Source organism: Hyposmocoma kahamanoa, unplaced genomic scaffold, assembly GCF_003589595.1.
Source record: "Hyposmocoma kahamanoa isolate Upper Pololo Valley unplaced genomic scaffold, ASM358959v1 86, whole genome shotgun sequence".
NCBI classification, from domain to species: Eukaryota; Metazoa; Arthropoda; class Insecta; order Lepidoptera; family Cosmopterigidae; genus Hyposmocoma; species Hyposmocoma kahamanoa.
The window spans coordinates 18,289,970-18,308,273 of record NW_020654289.1 but is presented as its reverse complement, the minus strand read 5'-3'; the positions used below and the strand labels follow the sequence as shown (position 1 = coordinate 18,308,273).

The 18,304-nt window shown below is 35.2% G+C and overlaps 1 protein-coding gene across 4 annotated transcripts in view; it reads left to right on the top strand.

Annotated features, from left to right (window-relative positions):
• The window catches only part of LOC113234949 (probable phospholipid-transporting ATPase IM), a 132,695-nt gene that overhangs the window by 77,241 nt on the left and 37,150 nt on the right, over positions 1 to 18,304 (top strand). For all 4 annotated transcript variants that reach the window (XM_026470476.1, XM_026470475.1, XM_026470473.1 and 1 more), the window contains one exon: positions 5,195 to 5,400. In XM_026470476.1, the coding sequence (XP_026326261.1) occupies positions 5,195 to 5,400 (206 nt within the window). The remainder of the gene's footprint in view (positions 1 to 5,194; positions 5,401 to 18,304) is intronic.

Here is an 18,304-nt window from a genome sequence, read left to right as displayed (position 1 = left end):
AAACTGGGATCATCTTAAAACTTTGGTTTATTTTACCATTTTTTTACTCGTCCCTATGACAAACGTCAATTGAAGTCTCACAAGGATTGTCCTAGTTTGAGTTTAGTATACCTGGCATTTTCAACGCATATAATCTTACTTAACATTCAAAAACGAATATTTGCCATTAATACCTTCTTTATATTTGTCTATAGCATTTGTAATCAATGTGTATCTAGCTAATTTCGTCCGTCAAAAATAATTTGAAAAATTAAGATATCATCACAGTATTCTCGTGCTACATTGAAATAACCTTTGTCAAATGTAGTACTTACATATTGATATTCTTATACCAGCATCGCGAATGGGTATCTCGATAATGGGAGTATGATTATGAAATAGAAATTAAATGTTGAATTATTCGTAATATCAGGCGCTCTTGTTCAAGCAACAAAAAACAAATATGCATTTCATTTTTTTAAACATCGACCAAACGCTTCAATTCTATAATGAATGGCGCGTGCGACCCGCGCTGTGCAACGCGAGTGCACCGTGATACCGGTAGGCGTGCACACATACAAGACGCGCTGCTACTTTTCTAAGGAGTTATGTTACTTGTCTTAGAGAGTCACCACACTTATCGACATGGAATCGCATTTAGTCGGTCAGAAAAAAATGTATGCCCATATGATAAAGAACGAAAATGACGTTATATGTTTCACATCGGCTATATGAACGGAAGCGTAATGTGCAACTTCTTCTTCGCTCTTATTGCATGAATGTAAAGGTTTTTCTGTACGGCTCAAGGCGATTCGATGTGAATAAATGTGGTGAGTCCCTTATGATGCCATGTCATTAGTCAGGAAAGGTACGCTGAATGAGTAAATTTGTATGTACAATATATAAATATTCGTCGGCAAGTTAGTTTTAATTCCTTCACTGTTAACATGTAACATTAGGTACAAAAAAACTCTATAGGCCTTTTTGAACAAGGCCATGGAAGAAGTGAAGGTCGCGAGCACGTGTAATGGACAACCGTTTAATAATTCTAAAATTATAGTCCTCCTTTACGTAAGCTGGCAATTTGGTGTAGGCAAAAAGCAATCCCAGGAAGGAAATTTTCGTGTTATTGTGCTGAATTAAGAATTTCATTAAACGTAATGGTACTTTAGCAATACAATAGAATGCAACGCCAAGATCTTACAAACATAATGATTGTAGTCACAATTTACCTGCTGCGGGTGTACAATATAATTATCGTCGGTGTTTTGTATAAAAGGCGAAAGCGCCATTTCGAAAAATGTTTCAGGGGACACGTTTTAGGTTGACGACAATATTCAAATTAAATTTTGGTTATAATTATTAGTTTTAAAATTGAAATTGAAATAGGACGCGTATATTTTAAAGCAGGCTTGAGAAACTACAACAATATGCTCCCCTGAAAAAGTTTTCGAAATGGAGCTTTCACCTTTTCTACAAAACACCAACGATATGTACAGCGGTCTTACTTACCATGAACTCTTATTACAGTTCAGTATAGGTTCGTAACGACAAAAAAGCGGGATGGTGATATACACTTCATGTAGCTCTGTCTCACATCGTTGCATTTTAGGTCCTAAACTGAATCGTAATTAGAGTTCATGGGGTTTGGGTCACAGACGCGGACTTCACACTTTTTCCAAGGGTTACGAACATTCAAACGTGCAGGTTTCAACACGATGATTTCCTTCACTTTTAGGTGTTGCTACTAAATGATTAACAAAGATACTTACGTTCAAAATTACTATTGATTTTTTACTTAATATTAATTTTACTTTTTTGTGAAATTACTCCACTAGCTTGTTATAATTATTAATACTAGCTCGAACATAAAGAAAACAAATTTTACGGCTTTAAAAGTTGAAAATACCCAATACGAAAAGATCTGTAACAATACACTTAAGGAAATTCGTAAGGTCTGTTGACTCCATCTTGTGGGTCAGTTGGTAGAGCGGTGGACCTGGTTGTCACAGATGCACGTTCGAGGCCTGTCAGGTCAAAGGAATTTTTCTTTATGTGCGATATTTGTATCAATTATTATAACAAACGTACGTAACTTAAACATTGAAGTAATAATATATCAATAACAATATTTCGTTTCTTAAGGTAACTATGACCCATTTAGTGTTAGTAACAGTTACGCTTAAATGCTAATGTATATGTTCACAAAAACGACAGAGAAGACAAAAACACTACTACTTATTTACGTATGTGGATCATTGTACAATGTTTACGTAAGGACAGTCCAGCTGTAGGGCTAGCACGACAGAGCGCAACTTGTGCGAAAACTTGTGTAACCAGTAGGGCACTGGTTCGCTATCATGTTCAGGATGCTGTTGGTGCTGGTCAGGGAAGTGCAACGTTTTCGCATGGCGATGTAAAAGCAATGAAGTCACAGGTTTCAAATTCACAAATTTGAGTTTTCGATGCCTGAGATGATGACACAAAAATATTGACCTTAATCAAATTATAGGAAATGAAACTATTTTTCCGGATTCTAACAAATAAACGCGTATTTTAATATAAAAAAATATAAAATATTAGGGGATTCTAATCGAAAAAACAAATATACGCAATAAATTGCGTTTTTATTTTTTCCACGGAAGAAAAAAAAGAATGCAAATGGCATAAAGCAACTTTTGTATCAAAACCGGTGTCGCCACACGCACATATTTCAAAACGTAATCTTACATTAGTATTAAGATAACATAATTTTGATTGGTTATAAATTATCAATCGAAAATAGACAATAATAAAAAACTTTTGGTAACAAAAATTGAAACTTATTTGGATCTAATAAGGTTTTATTATTACTAGTCACATAAAAGCTAAGAATCCTATGAACATAAACTTCTTGGAACGAAAGCAAAAAGTTGACAATCTACAGATAGGGAAGTGACATTTAATTGATATCGACATTATGTTTCATAACTAGCGGAATATTGAACTAGGCATTGCAATAAACTTGCTATAATTAGGGTTAACCACGGAGTATATGGAAACAGCATTGAAAGCAACTTCTTCGAGAATAGCGTAGCTGACTTTTACACGCCCACATTTGTTACCAAATACGCATAAGGTTTTACACGCAAATATTAATTGATATTAGCTACGCAGGCGAGTGCGTATACGTAGCTACATGCTACAATCACAATAAAAATGAATTATTATACTGTCATCGTACTTTCATTAACCTACTAGATTTCAAGTCAATCGGATCACTAGAAGGGTTGAAATATTAAAACACAGTCATCATAAAAATCTTTATTCTCCCTGAAATATGATATATTTGTTCAACAATTACCTCTTTCTGAACTGACTGAACATGACTACACCGATAACGTCGACGAGCTTGTCAAAAAAATGAAGATACTTATTTCCGAAGGCGAAGAAGCGAATCATTTGTTTCATGAAAACTTGACGAAAAATAACTGACAATGCTTCAGAAATGTTTTCACATTTAGATGTGGTCTATAATTTGTGAATGCGACTCTGAGGGTCGTATTCTAGAACTCTACTCAATGCTCAAGTTAGGATTGCACTGGAAACACAAGAACTGGAAATACAACCCTAATGGCAGGGACTTGAGTATGATTTTGAGTGCTTTAAACCATACTCAAATCCTGACTTGAGCATTGAGTAGAGTTCTAGAATACGACCCTGAGTTTCATGTCATATATTACCTGATTAACCAAATGATTTATTTCTTAATGAATTTTTCGGTTGTTATTCATATGTATATAATTTAATGTGATGTCATGAAATGACTATAGCAAATGGTGCTTCATTTAGTAAGTACCCAGTTTTTACTGCCTGTTGCTTCAGCCCATTTCTCCTTTAAAAAGGATCCGGCCGGAAACTAAAAAAATCATTACAAAAACTGCAAATGTAAATCATGCCTGTGATAAAACTAAGAACTCAAGCGGATGAAGGTGACGTATAATAAGCAAGTAGGGAGACAGGAGTCATGTAGATAAGGGAAAGAAAATCTCCAATCTCATAAAGTCTTCATTTGATACTCCATGAACTTACGTGCATTGTAAAATTATGGACACTGTACCTCTTCTATCTATATTTCATTTTTTTCCATTAATATATCGTTTTTACTTAAATTGAAAATTCAAATAAACTATTGCGAGTGTTGGGACCAAACATTTAAGTAATCAAAGCTTTTAAATACCTGTAAACAATTTATGTTTACACACTGGTACCGCTATAATAAAAAATATGTTGAACTAAACCAAAACCGGGTTTCTAGATACAGAGTTTCTACATATCGATAATTTGATTACAACACGCGGACCTAGTACCAAGTGTAATACGACACTAGTGCAAGCAATTCATTGAGCATCATTCAAATTGTTCTTTTGCCGGCGGCGATGGCTAGTAACCATATTGTTATTACCGAGTTGCAAGAAAATAGTTTTGTTTCGAAATTATAGTATTGTATTGTTCAAAATATTAGAAAATACAGAGTTTTAGTATTTACCAATGAAATGAAATCACTCCCGGTGTATTTTTTATACTTTGGCTTCTTACGCGACATGATATAATGGTACAATTCGATATATTTCAATTTTTTCCACAAAATAATCAATAATCATCACATTTGAACGACGACTGACGTGCTGTTGATACTCATATGCCCTTCTGGTGATAAGCTATGTAACGCGGACCCCGCCTACTAACCAGTCTATTACTAGTATTTATGTGGTCTGTGGTTTTTTCAAAGAAACCAACGTTTCGGGCCCTTTACTTCAAAGAAACGTCGGTTTGTTTGAAAAAACAAATGAATGCTATTTAAATCCGGAAAAATAGTTTCATTTCCTATGTGTAACAATCGCGAAAACCTAAGAACTCTTAATCAAATTAGCCTATTAAGGAACTTGATGGAACCAATCACATGATTAAATTCATTACTTAAAATTGTTGCTGCAATAATTTTTATTACCACAGAACATGTTACAAGGAAAAAAGTTTTTTAATCACCATAAACAACTTCTTGTTTATTTCAATTACATTGTTGTTTTTAGTATACAAAATACAATAAATATTCCCGCTCATTCTGTATAGTAAGGACATCTTCAGTATTCAAGAAGACACGGGAATCCCTCCAAAGGTAACTTCTGCTTTTCCAGTTGTCTAACAAAACGTATAACAAATACTATTGTTTCAGCAACGGCATCAAAACGACTCTCAAGTGAACCACCGGCGCGCGAAGACCTTGCGTAATTTGAAGCTGGTGGAGGAAAAGTGGGCGTCTGTTCAAGTGGGAGACGTCATCCGGTTAGAGAATGATCAGTTTGTTGCTGCGGACATTCTGCTTCTCAGCAGTTCAGAGCCCAATGGACTCTGCTACATTGAGACTGCAGAGTTGGACGGGTAAGGACCAATATCTTTTTATTTTTCCCATCGCTTTCATAACCATAACTAAAAAATGCTTTTTTTAACATAACAAATTAGACTCGAATTTGAGGCAAAATGGTATCATGGTTCCGTATGCATTGAAGCATGTGAACTAGACGCGGAGAAATTCATTGCACGATGTTTAAATATAAACCTTTTAGAAATAAAATTTACTCATGAGAGAAAATTCATAGAAATATCTGTACCTAATAACAATCGAATAAAAATTACCGTAGATGAACGTAGTAAAAATTAAAATTTTGCGAAACATTGCGATTTTTTTATCGAGCTAAGTTTAGTTAATCGTCTTTAGGGCACCATAATTCACTTCCCGTAACGTCTGTCTATTTTATTATATTATCAATTAAAAAAATAATTTTGTATTTTTTAGTTTTGTAAACCGTTTTTTCTTGTGGTTGAAGTAGGTTCTATTAACGTCTATTTTTAAGATCAGTTGTAAAAACAGAATCCTATTTTTTAAATTTATGTACGAGTATGTACAAACTTTCGTATATTAGGAGTTAGATATATACGATAATATCTATTTGTGACGTCACACTAGAAGCGACATACAAGCTGCATACTGCCGATTTTAACCACACCACTGATTTTAAATGAATATCTGTGGTGATACTTGAGATTTCGATCTCGCATCTCACATGTTTATGTGCGTTGATTGGTGCAATAATAAACTATTAACCCATTACCTTATTCTTAAACGACCTTTTGCTAACAAAACAAGGGACTGAAAAGTAACTGTATATAGCGCATGTATAGTGTATGAAATCGGTAGGCGATAAACCCTCTCCCTAGAGAAATGTCGTGCTCAGCTGCGGGCTATACACGAGAGGTTGTTAATAATTATTATGCTTCACAAACAAACTTATAGTTTTGGGACTTGGTACAACGATCCATGGGAATATAAAAACTTTAATTTCCTAAAAACTTTTAATTAGAATTGTTCTATTAATTAACATTATTCAAAGTAAATTGCTTCAGTTTACGAACTCTCGGTTGATGACGCATTTTTTCGGTTCTTTCTAAAGAAAACTTGTCGAACTGTCAATTTATTTAATTAGTCTACTGTTTGTTTTTTAAGTAATAGTTCCAAAGTTATTAACTTAAAATTATTAAGTTAATAACTTTGGAACTATTACTTAAAATAACGAAAATGAAATGAAGAATGGAATTGTAAATTGTTAAAAAGAAATTTCTTTTTAACAATTAATGTAAATTGATAAAAAGAAATTTCTTTTTAACAATTTACAATTCCATTGTTATAGTTTCTAATGGGAACTTTACCGTGTGTAACAGAAAACCGGGACATCCTGCACCAGGTGATCGGTTTTTTCTGAACTTATTATTACCATGAAAATATCATCAGCTGTAACGTAGTCGCACTATATTATTATGTATACAGCTTTTGTTCGTGACATTTTAATTTGTTAATAGTGATTTTCACTTGATAATATAATAATAGTAAGATGGTAAGTTCATAATAAGGGTAAGTTCGCACTGCGGTGAGGGTAAAATACGATTAAATAAGTTTTCAAACGGTACAAGTACGTTGGCGGTACATTTGGTTTAGTTTTTCAGTATGTGAGTAGTACTTTACTCGGACATAGTTTAACGAATTGCAATAGCTAAAAAGGCTTAAAAGCAAAAATTTCAAAAGAGGCCAGGAAACGATTGATAAAAGTGTATATTTGGAATATTGCATTGTATGCCAGTGAGACGTGGACAATGACACAGAGATACAGAGAACGATTGGAAACATTTGAGATGTAGTGCTAGAGAAGAACGGAGGGAATCAGTTGGACGGAAAGAAAGACCAATGAGGAGGTGTTAAGAATAGTTATTACAAGGAGAAGCTTATTAAAGACAATAGAGAACCGAAGGGGAAATGTTTGGTCATCTGATGCGTCACGACAGTTTTCTTAGAAACATAATAGAAGGGAAGATCGAAGGTAAGGGAGGCAGAGGTAGACCGAGACGAAGTTATTTACATCAGATAAAGGAAAAAGTTAATGTCGGTTCGTATCAGGAAATCAAGGCTAAAGCTCAAAAAAAGAGATGATTGGCGATTACTCCGCCGACAAGAGCCTAGCTCTTAAATAATAATAGTAGGAATAAGTCCTTTACTAAGGTGGCCGGGTATTAATACCGAATAGCCGGGCCAGACGCTTTATCCGGATACTTGGGTAAAAAGACCGGACACCTACATTTTTAAGGATTTTGTGTCATAGTTTTAATATGATGGGAAACGGGTCCTTTTTGATTATTTGTTAAAAAATCTTTGTCAATTGTAGTGAAATAACAATAATATGGCGGCTGGCGGAAACGACGTCTCGACGTCCGTCGTCCAGATTCGCTTGAAATATAAAAAGCCTAACGAAAACCGGACACCGTCTAATTTGGTTGGACACGCATCAAAAAACCTGACTATAAAGCCACCCTTTATCCGGACTATGCTTTGCTTTACGATAGCCATCTTCTTCTTATCGTATCAATGGCATATACTATTTAATTGTGACCCAGATGTTAATGACGCTAGTACTTCTAATAGTCGCCATGCTAAAGTGTGGAACATGTTTACTATCTATGGACTATATATATATATCTATGGACAATGCATGCTTAATATATCGTTAATTTTCAAGAATTTTCAAAGCCCAAGTATAATTCTTTATTTATTACATAGCTGTATTGTGAATGTGCTAAATACACGAATTTATGTACTTCATAAACCGGATCGCTCAATTCGATATACCAATATTACAAATTTACACCTTATATTTTATTAAATTAAGGTTTATTTTAAGTAAAAGTAAAGAAACCGAGTCACGTGAGATAGCTGGAAGTAGTGGTCTGTCCTTGCTAACAAGTTGCCAACGCAAAATAAAATCTTCTTATGTAGTATCTAGTCTTACTAACTTTTTAAATTTTGGTTTATATGCTTGTAATAATAATAAAAAAAATGTTAACAATGATACCTTCTATTATGAAGTAGCATATCAAATAAGTATACTAATTTGTATTATGAAATAATATTAGTAGTTTTGGTCATAACCGGCCACATTTTCTGTAAAAACTAATAAGTTAAAAACAATATGGCTGGCTGAAAAATTAAGAACACCTATTAGAAAGAGACGCATTACTACTTTCAAGCCTCTCACTCGTTTCGTTTTATTAACTTAGTGCGCGGTCCAGTTTAATGTACAAATCCGTGGCTAAACATGATTGTGAAGAAGATTTTCGAAGAGATGTAACAACATTTGGCATATGATTTGTTGGCTTTGCTCGTCAGACACGCCACGCCTCAGTTTTTAAATGTCTTTGTAATCAAATAGATATTTCTCACATGGGTCGTTACTATAGAAAGACGTGAATACATAAATATAGCTCATTGATAAAATGAAATTTATTAGCAGTAAGAGTTCATCCAGGAAAGTATTGCCTATTTCTACTTACCTATTTATGCCGCCTAGCAGTAATGTGACTATTATTGCGTTCCGGTTTTGATAAGGGTGCTGATGAATATGGGACTTGTCAACTTATGTCTCAGGGTGACCGGCGCAGTGGCAGTGCCCCTCAGATCATTGCGATTTAAAACTCTGTCTGGCAGTGCAACTGTTACGGACAGGCTTGTTGCTTACCACAAGGCCCACAACTTGTTCTGTATCATAAAAAAAAATTGACACTGCAGTTAAAGATCTAAAGTGCTCAACCGAAAATTCATTGTACTAAAAAATTTGCCTGATGCTTGTTAGGACAGTAAGTCGGAACAGGCACATAATTGACAAATTTAACATTTTTAAAGTAGGTACTAGTTATTTGTCATACGTACAAAAGGAAACACTCCCAAGTTGCGTGTCTCACCGCACTTTCATTACCGTTTCATTGACTAGACCAAGCTCCTTTCAATTCGCCACGCGACGTCGTTAACTTGGATTACCTAAGTCTAAATCTGTATCACGAGCCGGCAATATAAACGTTATACGACCAGTATAAAGCTGTAAAAACTTAATACCTTTTACACTTACCTGAAGTGCTGTGGTTATTAAAGCATCGTTCGATACCTTAATGCGTAGCAGGGCGGTTTGAATATGAACGTTGTTTAGGTATATCGTGGTTACCATATGACTACGTCGTATTTTTTGTTAGCGGTGGTTCGTGCTGAATATGTTCAATTATTATATTAATCTCTAAAATAACACTTAAATTTTAAATTCCCGGTACAAAACTGCGCACTCTATAGTCTGTCTTTTTTGAAGACTGAGTAAAATGACAGTAAGTGTTAGTGTTTGCAGTCGATAAATATTCTATCGACTGAATATTGGTCACGCTAATGGAATAAATAGCCGAACTTGTTTCATGTGAATCATCCTGGACCCATTATTCATCCAATTACTGAGCACAAGTTCATTTGTTCATACATACATACGCACATACACTGTATTTAGAACTATGTTTATGAAAAATACAAAGAGGAGACATATTTTAAAGCTTTTTATTTTAATTCAATGTAATCAAATCCGGCTATTCTTGTTAAAATGTATATGAATAAAAACTGATCTCGATACTAGCAGGCCAACTGTCAAAATAAGAATAAAGAACGCAATAATGCAATTAGTGATCATTAGAAGAACGTCATAATTACATGTACACAATTCAGTCATTTTTGGCAAAATTTTGTCTCTTTTCACAATCTATCGATAAAACTAACTACATAACTATTGAAAATTTTGAAAAAACTGGCTACTCTCCAAATGTCATTTTACTCCGTTTTCAAAAAAGACAGACTAAAAAAGTCACAATATGCAAGCTTACTACTCATCAAGACCAATTTCATAAACCCAAACACGATGGTTCTATTGTTTCTGATGTTTCTGAAAGAAAAAAATTTATAAGAACCCTACACTAACTGAGAAGAGAGCTGATGATCTTTAAACAGCCGAACACATGTTCGTCAAACATAGTTAAAATGAACCATCACAATTAAATTAGCCTCAAATGAACCCCTTTGAGAGCTGTCCATCCTTTTGGGAGCTACGATGCCACAGACAGACATAGCAGACAAATCACCGACTGAATTTACGTCTCTCAAACTTGATCATACTGATCATACCTGGATGCAAAGAATCCGATGTCACGATTCAGCAAGTGAAATATTTCCTTAAAGGAAAACCCTGTCTTGTTATGGAAAGGATCCGTTTTAATAGCTGCATTTGCTGAAAAAGCCTTTATTTTAGTATAAGGCGTCCGTTATCGATTGAAATAGTGCTACGATTAAATTTTAACGGTACTAAGCAGAATTGGTTCTAGAGTTAAGCTCTTAAATGGGACTACACCCGCACTGGGATAGTCAAATGCGTTTCGCGCCATTGCGTGCTACGCTTTTGGGATGTGACGTCATTACAATCCATATCTGGCCCCAAAATTAGGAATCATTTAATTAGAAATGTGTAGACATTTCAGAGGTAATAATGATATAATGATGATAGCCTATACTACAAATTTTCTAGGATGATCCCTGTGACACTTTATTTGACGTTTTCGTAGGGATGAGGTAAAGTCGATAGATTTTTGAAGCAAAGATTCTCTCATTACAGCCTGGTATAATATTACGGATTTAAAAAACATAACAATTGAGTTTTTAAAACAATGAACTCCCATGAATTGTCTATAAATAATATTTATTTTATTTCTGATATCCGATCCGATATTTGTATGGAGTAGGTACCGGAGAAGAAATAAATTAAATGTAAATGTTTTGTTTATGATTCAATAGCCACCGCCAACGATAGGTGAACAGTCATAAATGCATATACAACCAATTATAGCGCTCTAAAATCCATGAAATTATTCAAGAATAATTTTGACATTTATGTTGACATGTATGTGTCAATGTAATTTAGTACTAGTGCTTCCCTCCCGTGTTTTCTGTTAAGATTATTTGTTTTTGTTATTGTTTTTATTTGTTGACGTTTAATTTGTTTTGTTTCGTTTGACTGTTGTTGTTTAGTCACGTTAAAAAACTCAAAAGATTGTCCTCAACAGTCAAGTGCGGTAATTTGTGGGCCGTCTACGCGATTATATTGATTGCAAGAAACAAAATAATGGAGTTTCCTCCCTCTCGAAAACTTGGTATAGATATATGAAATGTTTTGTATTGCACTGAAGGCATAAAACACTGAAGCTGATTTTTGCGATTCATTGTACGTGCGGATCTCAGATATCACCACAACTCAAAGACTTCTGTACATAGTTATCGTTGCCACAGCTGAAGTTAATTCCTGGCGTTCTAAATTTAAATATTCATAGCTGTTTTTTTTACGAATAATTGTCATGATTAAGTACATTTAAAAAAAATTTAGGTTCTACTAACGCAAAATAAGTAAAAATATATAATACGAGCCCTATACCCCTACGGTGGGGTCGGGCTCGGCCTGCGGCGCGTGGTCGGTTTCAGATTACGGGGTGTACTTATGCTCGTCAGTGGCACAGTAATTGGTACTATGGGCGCTTGATGAAGAGGTTCAGATTCGATCCCAGTTTTGAACCAATTTATGAAAAAAAAAATTTAAGTTGGTTCTGGTCAGGGTATTCTGAGCATTCCCCTTAAAATTATCGTTACTCTGGTACTCATAGCACAGGAAATTCCCTACTTGTATAATCTCTATGTGGTGATCTCCCCCACGTGCCGATTTTCAATCGAATTAGGGCAAATTTTCATCTGCCGCCGAAAAAACACTTCTAATGGCAGCCATATTGAAAAATGCCGGTAAACTAATGTTGATCACAAATTATTATCAAGCACTCCTAGAGACCACATGACAACTTTCAAAGGGATCAGAAAATTTTTTTTCTACTGCCAACTTGTATGGCGGCCATATTTGAAAATGGCGAAAAACCAATTTTGAGCACAAATTATTATCTGGCACTTCTGGAGGCCTCCACATGCCAATTTTTAGCTGAAACAGAGTGAGTCTCTTTCGGCAGCTATTTTTAACGAAAAAATCGCTTATATGGCAGCCATATTAAAAAATGGCGAAAAAAAACGTTTGACCCCAAATTATAATTAAGGACTCCTAAAGACCCCTGCATGCCAATTTTCAGACGCATCGAAGCAAGTTTTTCTTCGGCCGCCATATTGGATTCGCCATCTTCAACACAGGCAATTGACCATTGATACCCTCTATGACATTTCTTCCAGCACCTCCTACCTATCTCTAATAATTTCCGTGATAGAAGGCTTCGAAATTTGTATGGCGGCCATCTTGTTTATTTGAATTTCGAAGATTTTTTACTTTCTGCGGAAATTGACCAAGGCGTATCTCATAAAAGTGCATAAAAATCCTGATAATAAACATATAGGTAAGTATAAGGCGGTGGCACCAGTGACTGACAAGCACCACCACTGTTGGACATTTTTTTAAGTTGTTTTCTAATAAGATTTTGGACCAAAATTTGTATCATAGTAACATGTTTCTTATTAGTAAGTGTCAATTACTGGGTCCTCATTATTGTGAATGTTGATTACTTTGTATGTATGTTACGCGATAACTCCGTCATTTGTGAATCCGTCGATTCTGATGATTCTTTTTTGTTGGAAAGAAGTGGTACAATTTAAATTTGAAGAAAATATTCGACCTCTAAGGGTAAGGTACCTAAACTAGGCGATGAATGACTTTTGAGGTCGGTTTTTTTAGTACTCTGTACTGAGGTTAGGTTATTTTTGTCAATGTTTAGTGTGGAGAATAAAGAAACGAAGGGCGTTTATTACGCGTTTAGTGCAGTTGCACACAGAGAAGACCTGATTTTATATTGTCGCAATTCAATCTTAATAGATTATACTACGCTCCACTGTACATTTTACTACATTGTCATGTTCATGTTATCAAAATAAAAAAATACTGTTGATTTAGTACAAGTTAATAAAAAAAAGTCAATCACAAAATCTGCGTTCTAACATGGCTGCATTTTACGTTACTGCAACTGAAAGTGGAGTAATGATTTATTAAAACTAGATGCTACGCAATAAATTGTATACATCTAGTTGTTGCTTTCTATCCTTGAGATAGACAATGTTAGCTAAAAACGTACATAAAGTTACGTACGTCTGCGTCAACGGTTGGAATGTTAGCGTAGTTTTATGTCAGGATGTACGACGTAAAGCACTTTGCTTAATTTAGTAGTATTAATAGCGGCGATGCAGTCGCTAATCGTCTACCTTTACATACGAGCGCGATTTTAAGCAACGATGCAAACGCGATGCAAGCGCGCGACTGCATCGCTACAAACGCGCGATTGCATCGCCACATTTGGGATTTATAGGATTACATCGATGCAATCGCGCGTTTGTATCGATGCAGGCGCGCGTTTGCATCGATGCAATCGCCTACAAATCGCAAGTGTAGCTATGCAATCGCGCGTTACACGAACGCGCGTTAGCATCGCTGCTAAAAGTCTGCAAGGCTTGAGTCGTCGCGTTTGTATCGTTGCAGTCACGCGTTTGCATCGATGCAATCGCACGTTTGACTAACGCGTGTTAGCATCGCTGCTAAAAGTCACCGTGTGTTACCACTCTTACGTATAAAACTCGTCTGTTCCAATTGATTTAGCGCACTCTTGATTATCTATTTATTAAAAACACCCTTTGCAAAATTACATATTAGACAGAATGCTTAAAGGCTCAACTCACACTGGCGCAGAGTCGAAGCGTCGCGACGCGTCATGTTTTTCGCCTATTGCATATTCATCTCTATTTTCCCATAATTAGGTACAAATATGTGTTATGCAAGTATGGAATATACGCGCGACAACGCGCGCCTTCGCCTTTTTGTAGTTGAAAACGACGCGACGCTTCGACTCTACGTCAGTGTGAGTTAAGAGTAGGTATGTCAAATTTTATACTTTGGACCATTATTATCTGAAGCGACGTAGAGTTTAATTTAAATTTTAATTGTTAAGTTTGACGTACTTTTGTATTTACTTCAGAGAATAATCTAGTTTAATAATCTGCAGTGTGTCAGGTCGTCAGCCCGCAAACGTATTAAGCGATACTGCTACGTGATTTCCTGAAGCCATTGAGTGCACGGATCAATAATGGACCTGCAAATATTTACTATTCTACTGTTGTTCTTTATCATCCAATATACCTCGTGGTTGGAAAAATAGATACAACGCGACTCAGCAATTTCTTCAGCTTCAGACACAAATGTTCAATCGTCATTCCTGAATATGACATCATCCCATCATGGGCTCAAGAAAATTTTTGATTATTTTAGTCAACTTATTGCATTATTATACGTAGGTACGTAGTGTTAGGCGTCTATACATTGTTAACAGACTTCAAAAAAGTAGGTTCTCAATTCGACTGTTTTTTTGTATGTATGTTACGCGATAACTCGCGTTCGTGAACCGATTTTGATGATTATTTTTTATTGGAAAGAATGTACCTCAGTATTGGTCCCATTTTCCACCTCTAAGGGTGGCAAACTAGGGGATGAATCAGGTTTCGCACACTTTCCAGTAACCGATTTCAATAAATCTTGGCGAATATATGTAATTCTAAAACTTTTGTTAATTCACGTGTAAAGGAGTCTGATGTCGCCTACGTTTATGTAATAAAGAATGTATAGAAAATAAAACAGCCGTTAGTTCGGTTCTTTTGCTGTAATCCCAAGAGAATAATAAATGTTTTTGGAATGTTTATTATTCCGTAACGTCAAAACACTTAAAATGTTTCAATTGAGATTCTGCACATGTTCCTTAGTCATAATTTGATTCATAATAACGTCGTAAGTGGAATCCATAGACTAGGGTATTTTTTAAATCGAATATAAACGAAGTTATTTTTTTAATACCAAGTGATGTGATGAACAAGTCGTGGACTTGGTGATAAACGACATGTCCATAGCAGTTCCAGTGCCACACAGAGAGCTTTAAATCGAAAAGATTGCAACTGCGCGCGTTATCTTGAGATATAACTTTATAAGTTGTCGCCACGCCTAAGGTTCTATCATAATGTAAATTACATATTTAGGCGACATTGCTTCTATCGCATGTAATAAAGTATCTTCGCGTATACCTCTTCCAATTTGATTCTACGTCATTGTCCTCATAGGTCATTGACCTCAAATCGATCCTCTGGATCAGAACTAGTGGGATCACAGACATATATCTAGATAGACGCAAGTGTACGTACTTCGCGTGCCCAAAATAAGTGAAATTCACTTACCGCTGCTACACTTCAGAACGCGCTCGACTGTTATCGTAGATAAACCAGTCGAAAACGCGAAAAATGCGTAATTGTGCCATTATAAACAGCAAAAGCACCATAACTGGGTAAACGGGTAAACAGGGACGTTTCCTTCCACGGGCAAGTGATTTTGTAATCAGAAGATGCATAATTTATTTTAAAAAATTATTTTGGTTTCGTATGAATTTCGATATCGAAATATGCAACCGAGTGTATGCCTCATGATTTGTAAACATTGCGGCTGTTACTTGGTGCGATACATTTGTGATTCTTTCTTAATAGGCCATGCATATCGAACAAACGCACTTTTGTATAATGCATTCAGTTTCGTGGTACGGCCGCTTCTACATTTCTTTGGCCAAATTTAACATTTAGTTATTTAACACGTTAGGCAAAACTGTTCTCGATTCTGATCGATTTTGAAAACAAAGGGACGAAAACTATTATGACTTTAGCAATATTATAAAAATATTCTATAACTCTTTTGTTATAACGTTTAGTAACGTTTCGTTTTTTTTTTCAGTTTTGTAGTATTTATTATCAGTAGTATCTGTAATTTTGATAATTTTTGCAGCAAACTTGCTGTCCGAATATAGTGAGCAAATAATTACATACATATGTAGTACGAGTAATACAAAAAAATATATAATGCGAAGAATTAACAGTGCGCTGTCTTTACAAAAAACTGGAGTTGGTCATACCTATGAGTTCGTTGCTTTCGAGGACGAAGGTGGTCTAGTTTATCTCACCTAAGATGCTATCCAAATATGAAGAGTAGCAGAGTAAGAAATCCGAGAAATAATAAACAAATCACAAAAATTTCACACGAGGCGGTCATTAAGTAAACCTCTTTTGATTAATAAGATTTTACCATATTTGTCAGCAGTAACATTTTATTATTTATTATAACAATTACCAACAGAAAACCATCTAGTAAAATTAATTAAGGCAGTCGCAAGCTTATATATATCGACGAGCGTTTTCATTATTTAAGTTAATCGATAAGATCTTCCATTACAAAAAGATGTTATATAATAAGCTCATTTTATTGGAAGGACAATAATTTTAATATTTAAAGTCGATTAAAAATTAATGTCTTAATTTTTGTTAAGTAATCAACATTTTTTAAAAACTAGTAAAATAAAGGACTTAACTATTTTATTCTAGTATGTTTCTACTATATATTATTCTTCTAATAGGGGTTAAAGTATGAAATTGCCGATTTGTACTGAAAATCTAAATTGTTTATTTTTTAAATTTGTAACAAATTTATTTAATCAAAATAGTTGCCATTATTATCTATACATTGCTGCCATCTAATGGGAAGGTTATTAATGCCTTTGCGATGGAACTCCGACGATCTAGACTGCACAAACTGTGTGAAAGCATTTTGTACTGCCTCCTGGGAAGAAAACTTCTTGTCACGTAGATAATTGTCCAAATCACGAAAAAAATGGTAGTCCGTTGGAGCAAGGTCTCGTGAATACGGAGGATGACGAATGGTTTCTAACTGCAGTTCCTGAAGGGTCAAAATGGTTTCTCGTGCTGTGTGAGGTCTCGCGTTGTCGTGGAGCAATAATGGTGAAGATCGATTCATGAGTCGGGGCTGTTTTACTGCTAGTTTTATCAACATGGTTCGGAGTTCGGCACAATAGACATCTGCCGTTATTGCTTGACCAGATCGGAGAAAACTATAGTGAATAACACCATGCTGAGACCACCAAACAGTTACCATTACCTTTTTATTGGTAAGTTTTGCTTTAGGACACTGTTGTGGCATTTGACCTGGGGTCAGCCATTGCATTTTTCTTTTCCGGTTATCATAAAGAATCCACTTTTCATCACATGTTACAATTCGATCCAATATTCCTTCATTTCTGTACCGGTTCAACAAGGCAACACAAGTTTCAACACGCGTTTCTTTCTGCAGATCAGTCAAATCATGAGGCACCCATTTTTCGTATTTTTTTATTTTATTGATTTGACGCAAGTGAGTCAATATTGTGGGTAAGGTAACGTTAAACCATGCCGCTAATTCCTGGGTAGTTTGACTAGGATCGGCTTCCACTATCTCTCTTAATTCATCGTTATTCACCTGTGTGAATAACGATCGGTCGGGCGGTCTTCCTCGTGGCTCGTTCTTTAAGTCGAAATTTCCATCACGAAAGCGTTTAAACCAAAATCGCACGGTGCGTTCATTAGTAGACCCTTCTCCAAACGCAGCATTGATATTGCGGGCTGTTTCTGCCGCGTTAGTTAGAACTCGTATTAAAAAATCACTCGAATTTTCGCAGTATCCATCTTTCTTGTCTAAATTGAATAACAAAAACAATTGAAAGTCGATATTCAAATGTTTCAAATTAAAAAAAAAAAGAAAATCACAGAAACCATTTGAAAAAAGTTTCATTCGAAAACCTCAAACCATGAAGATTCTATGAAAATTCAAAGAACCTATTGCAATAAAACGGCAATTTCATACTTTAACCCCTAATATATTAATATTACTACTACTTGTAATCAACAACTACTTGAACAAAAAATATTCTGTTTAGAATCGATTAATTGAATAGAATACGTGTTTTTACGCGTATTCCGTTCAATCAATCGATGTAGAGC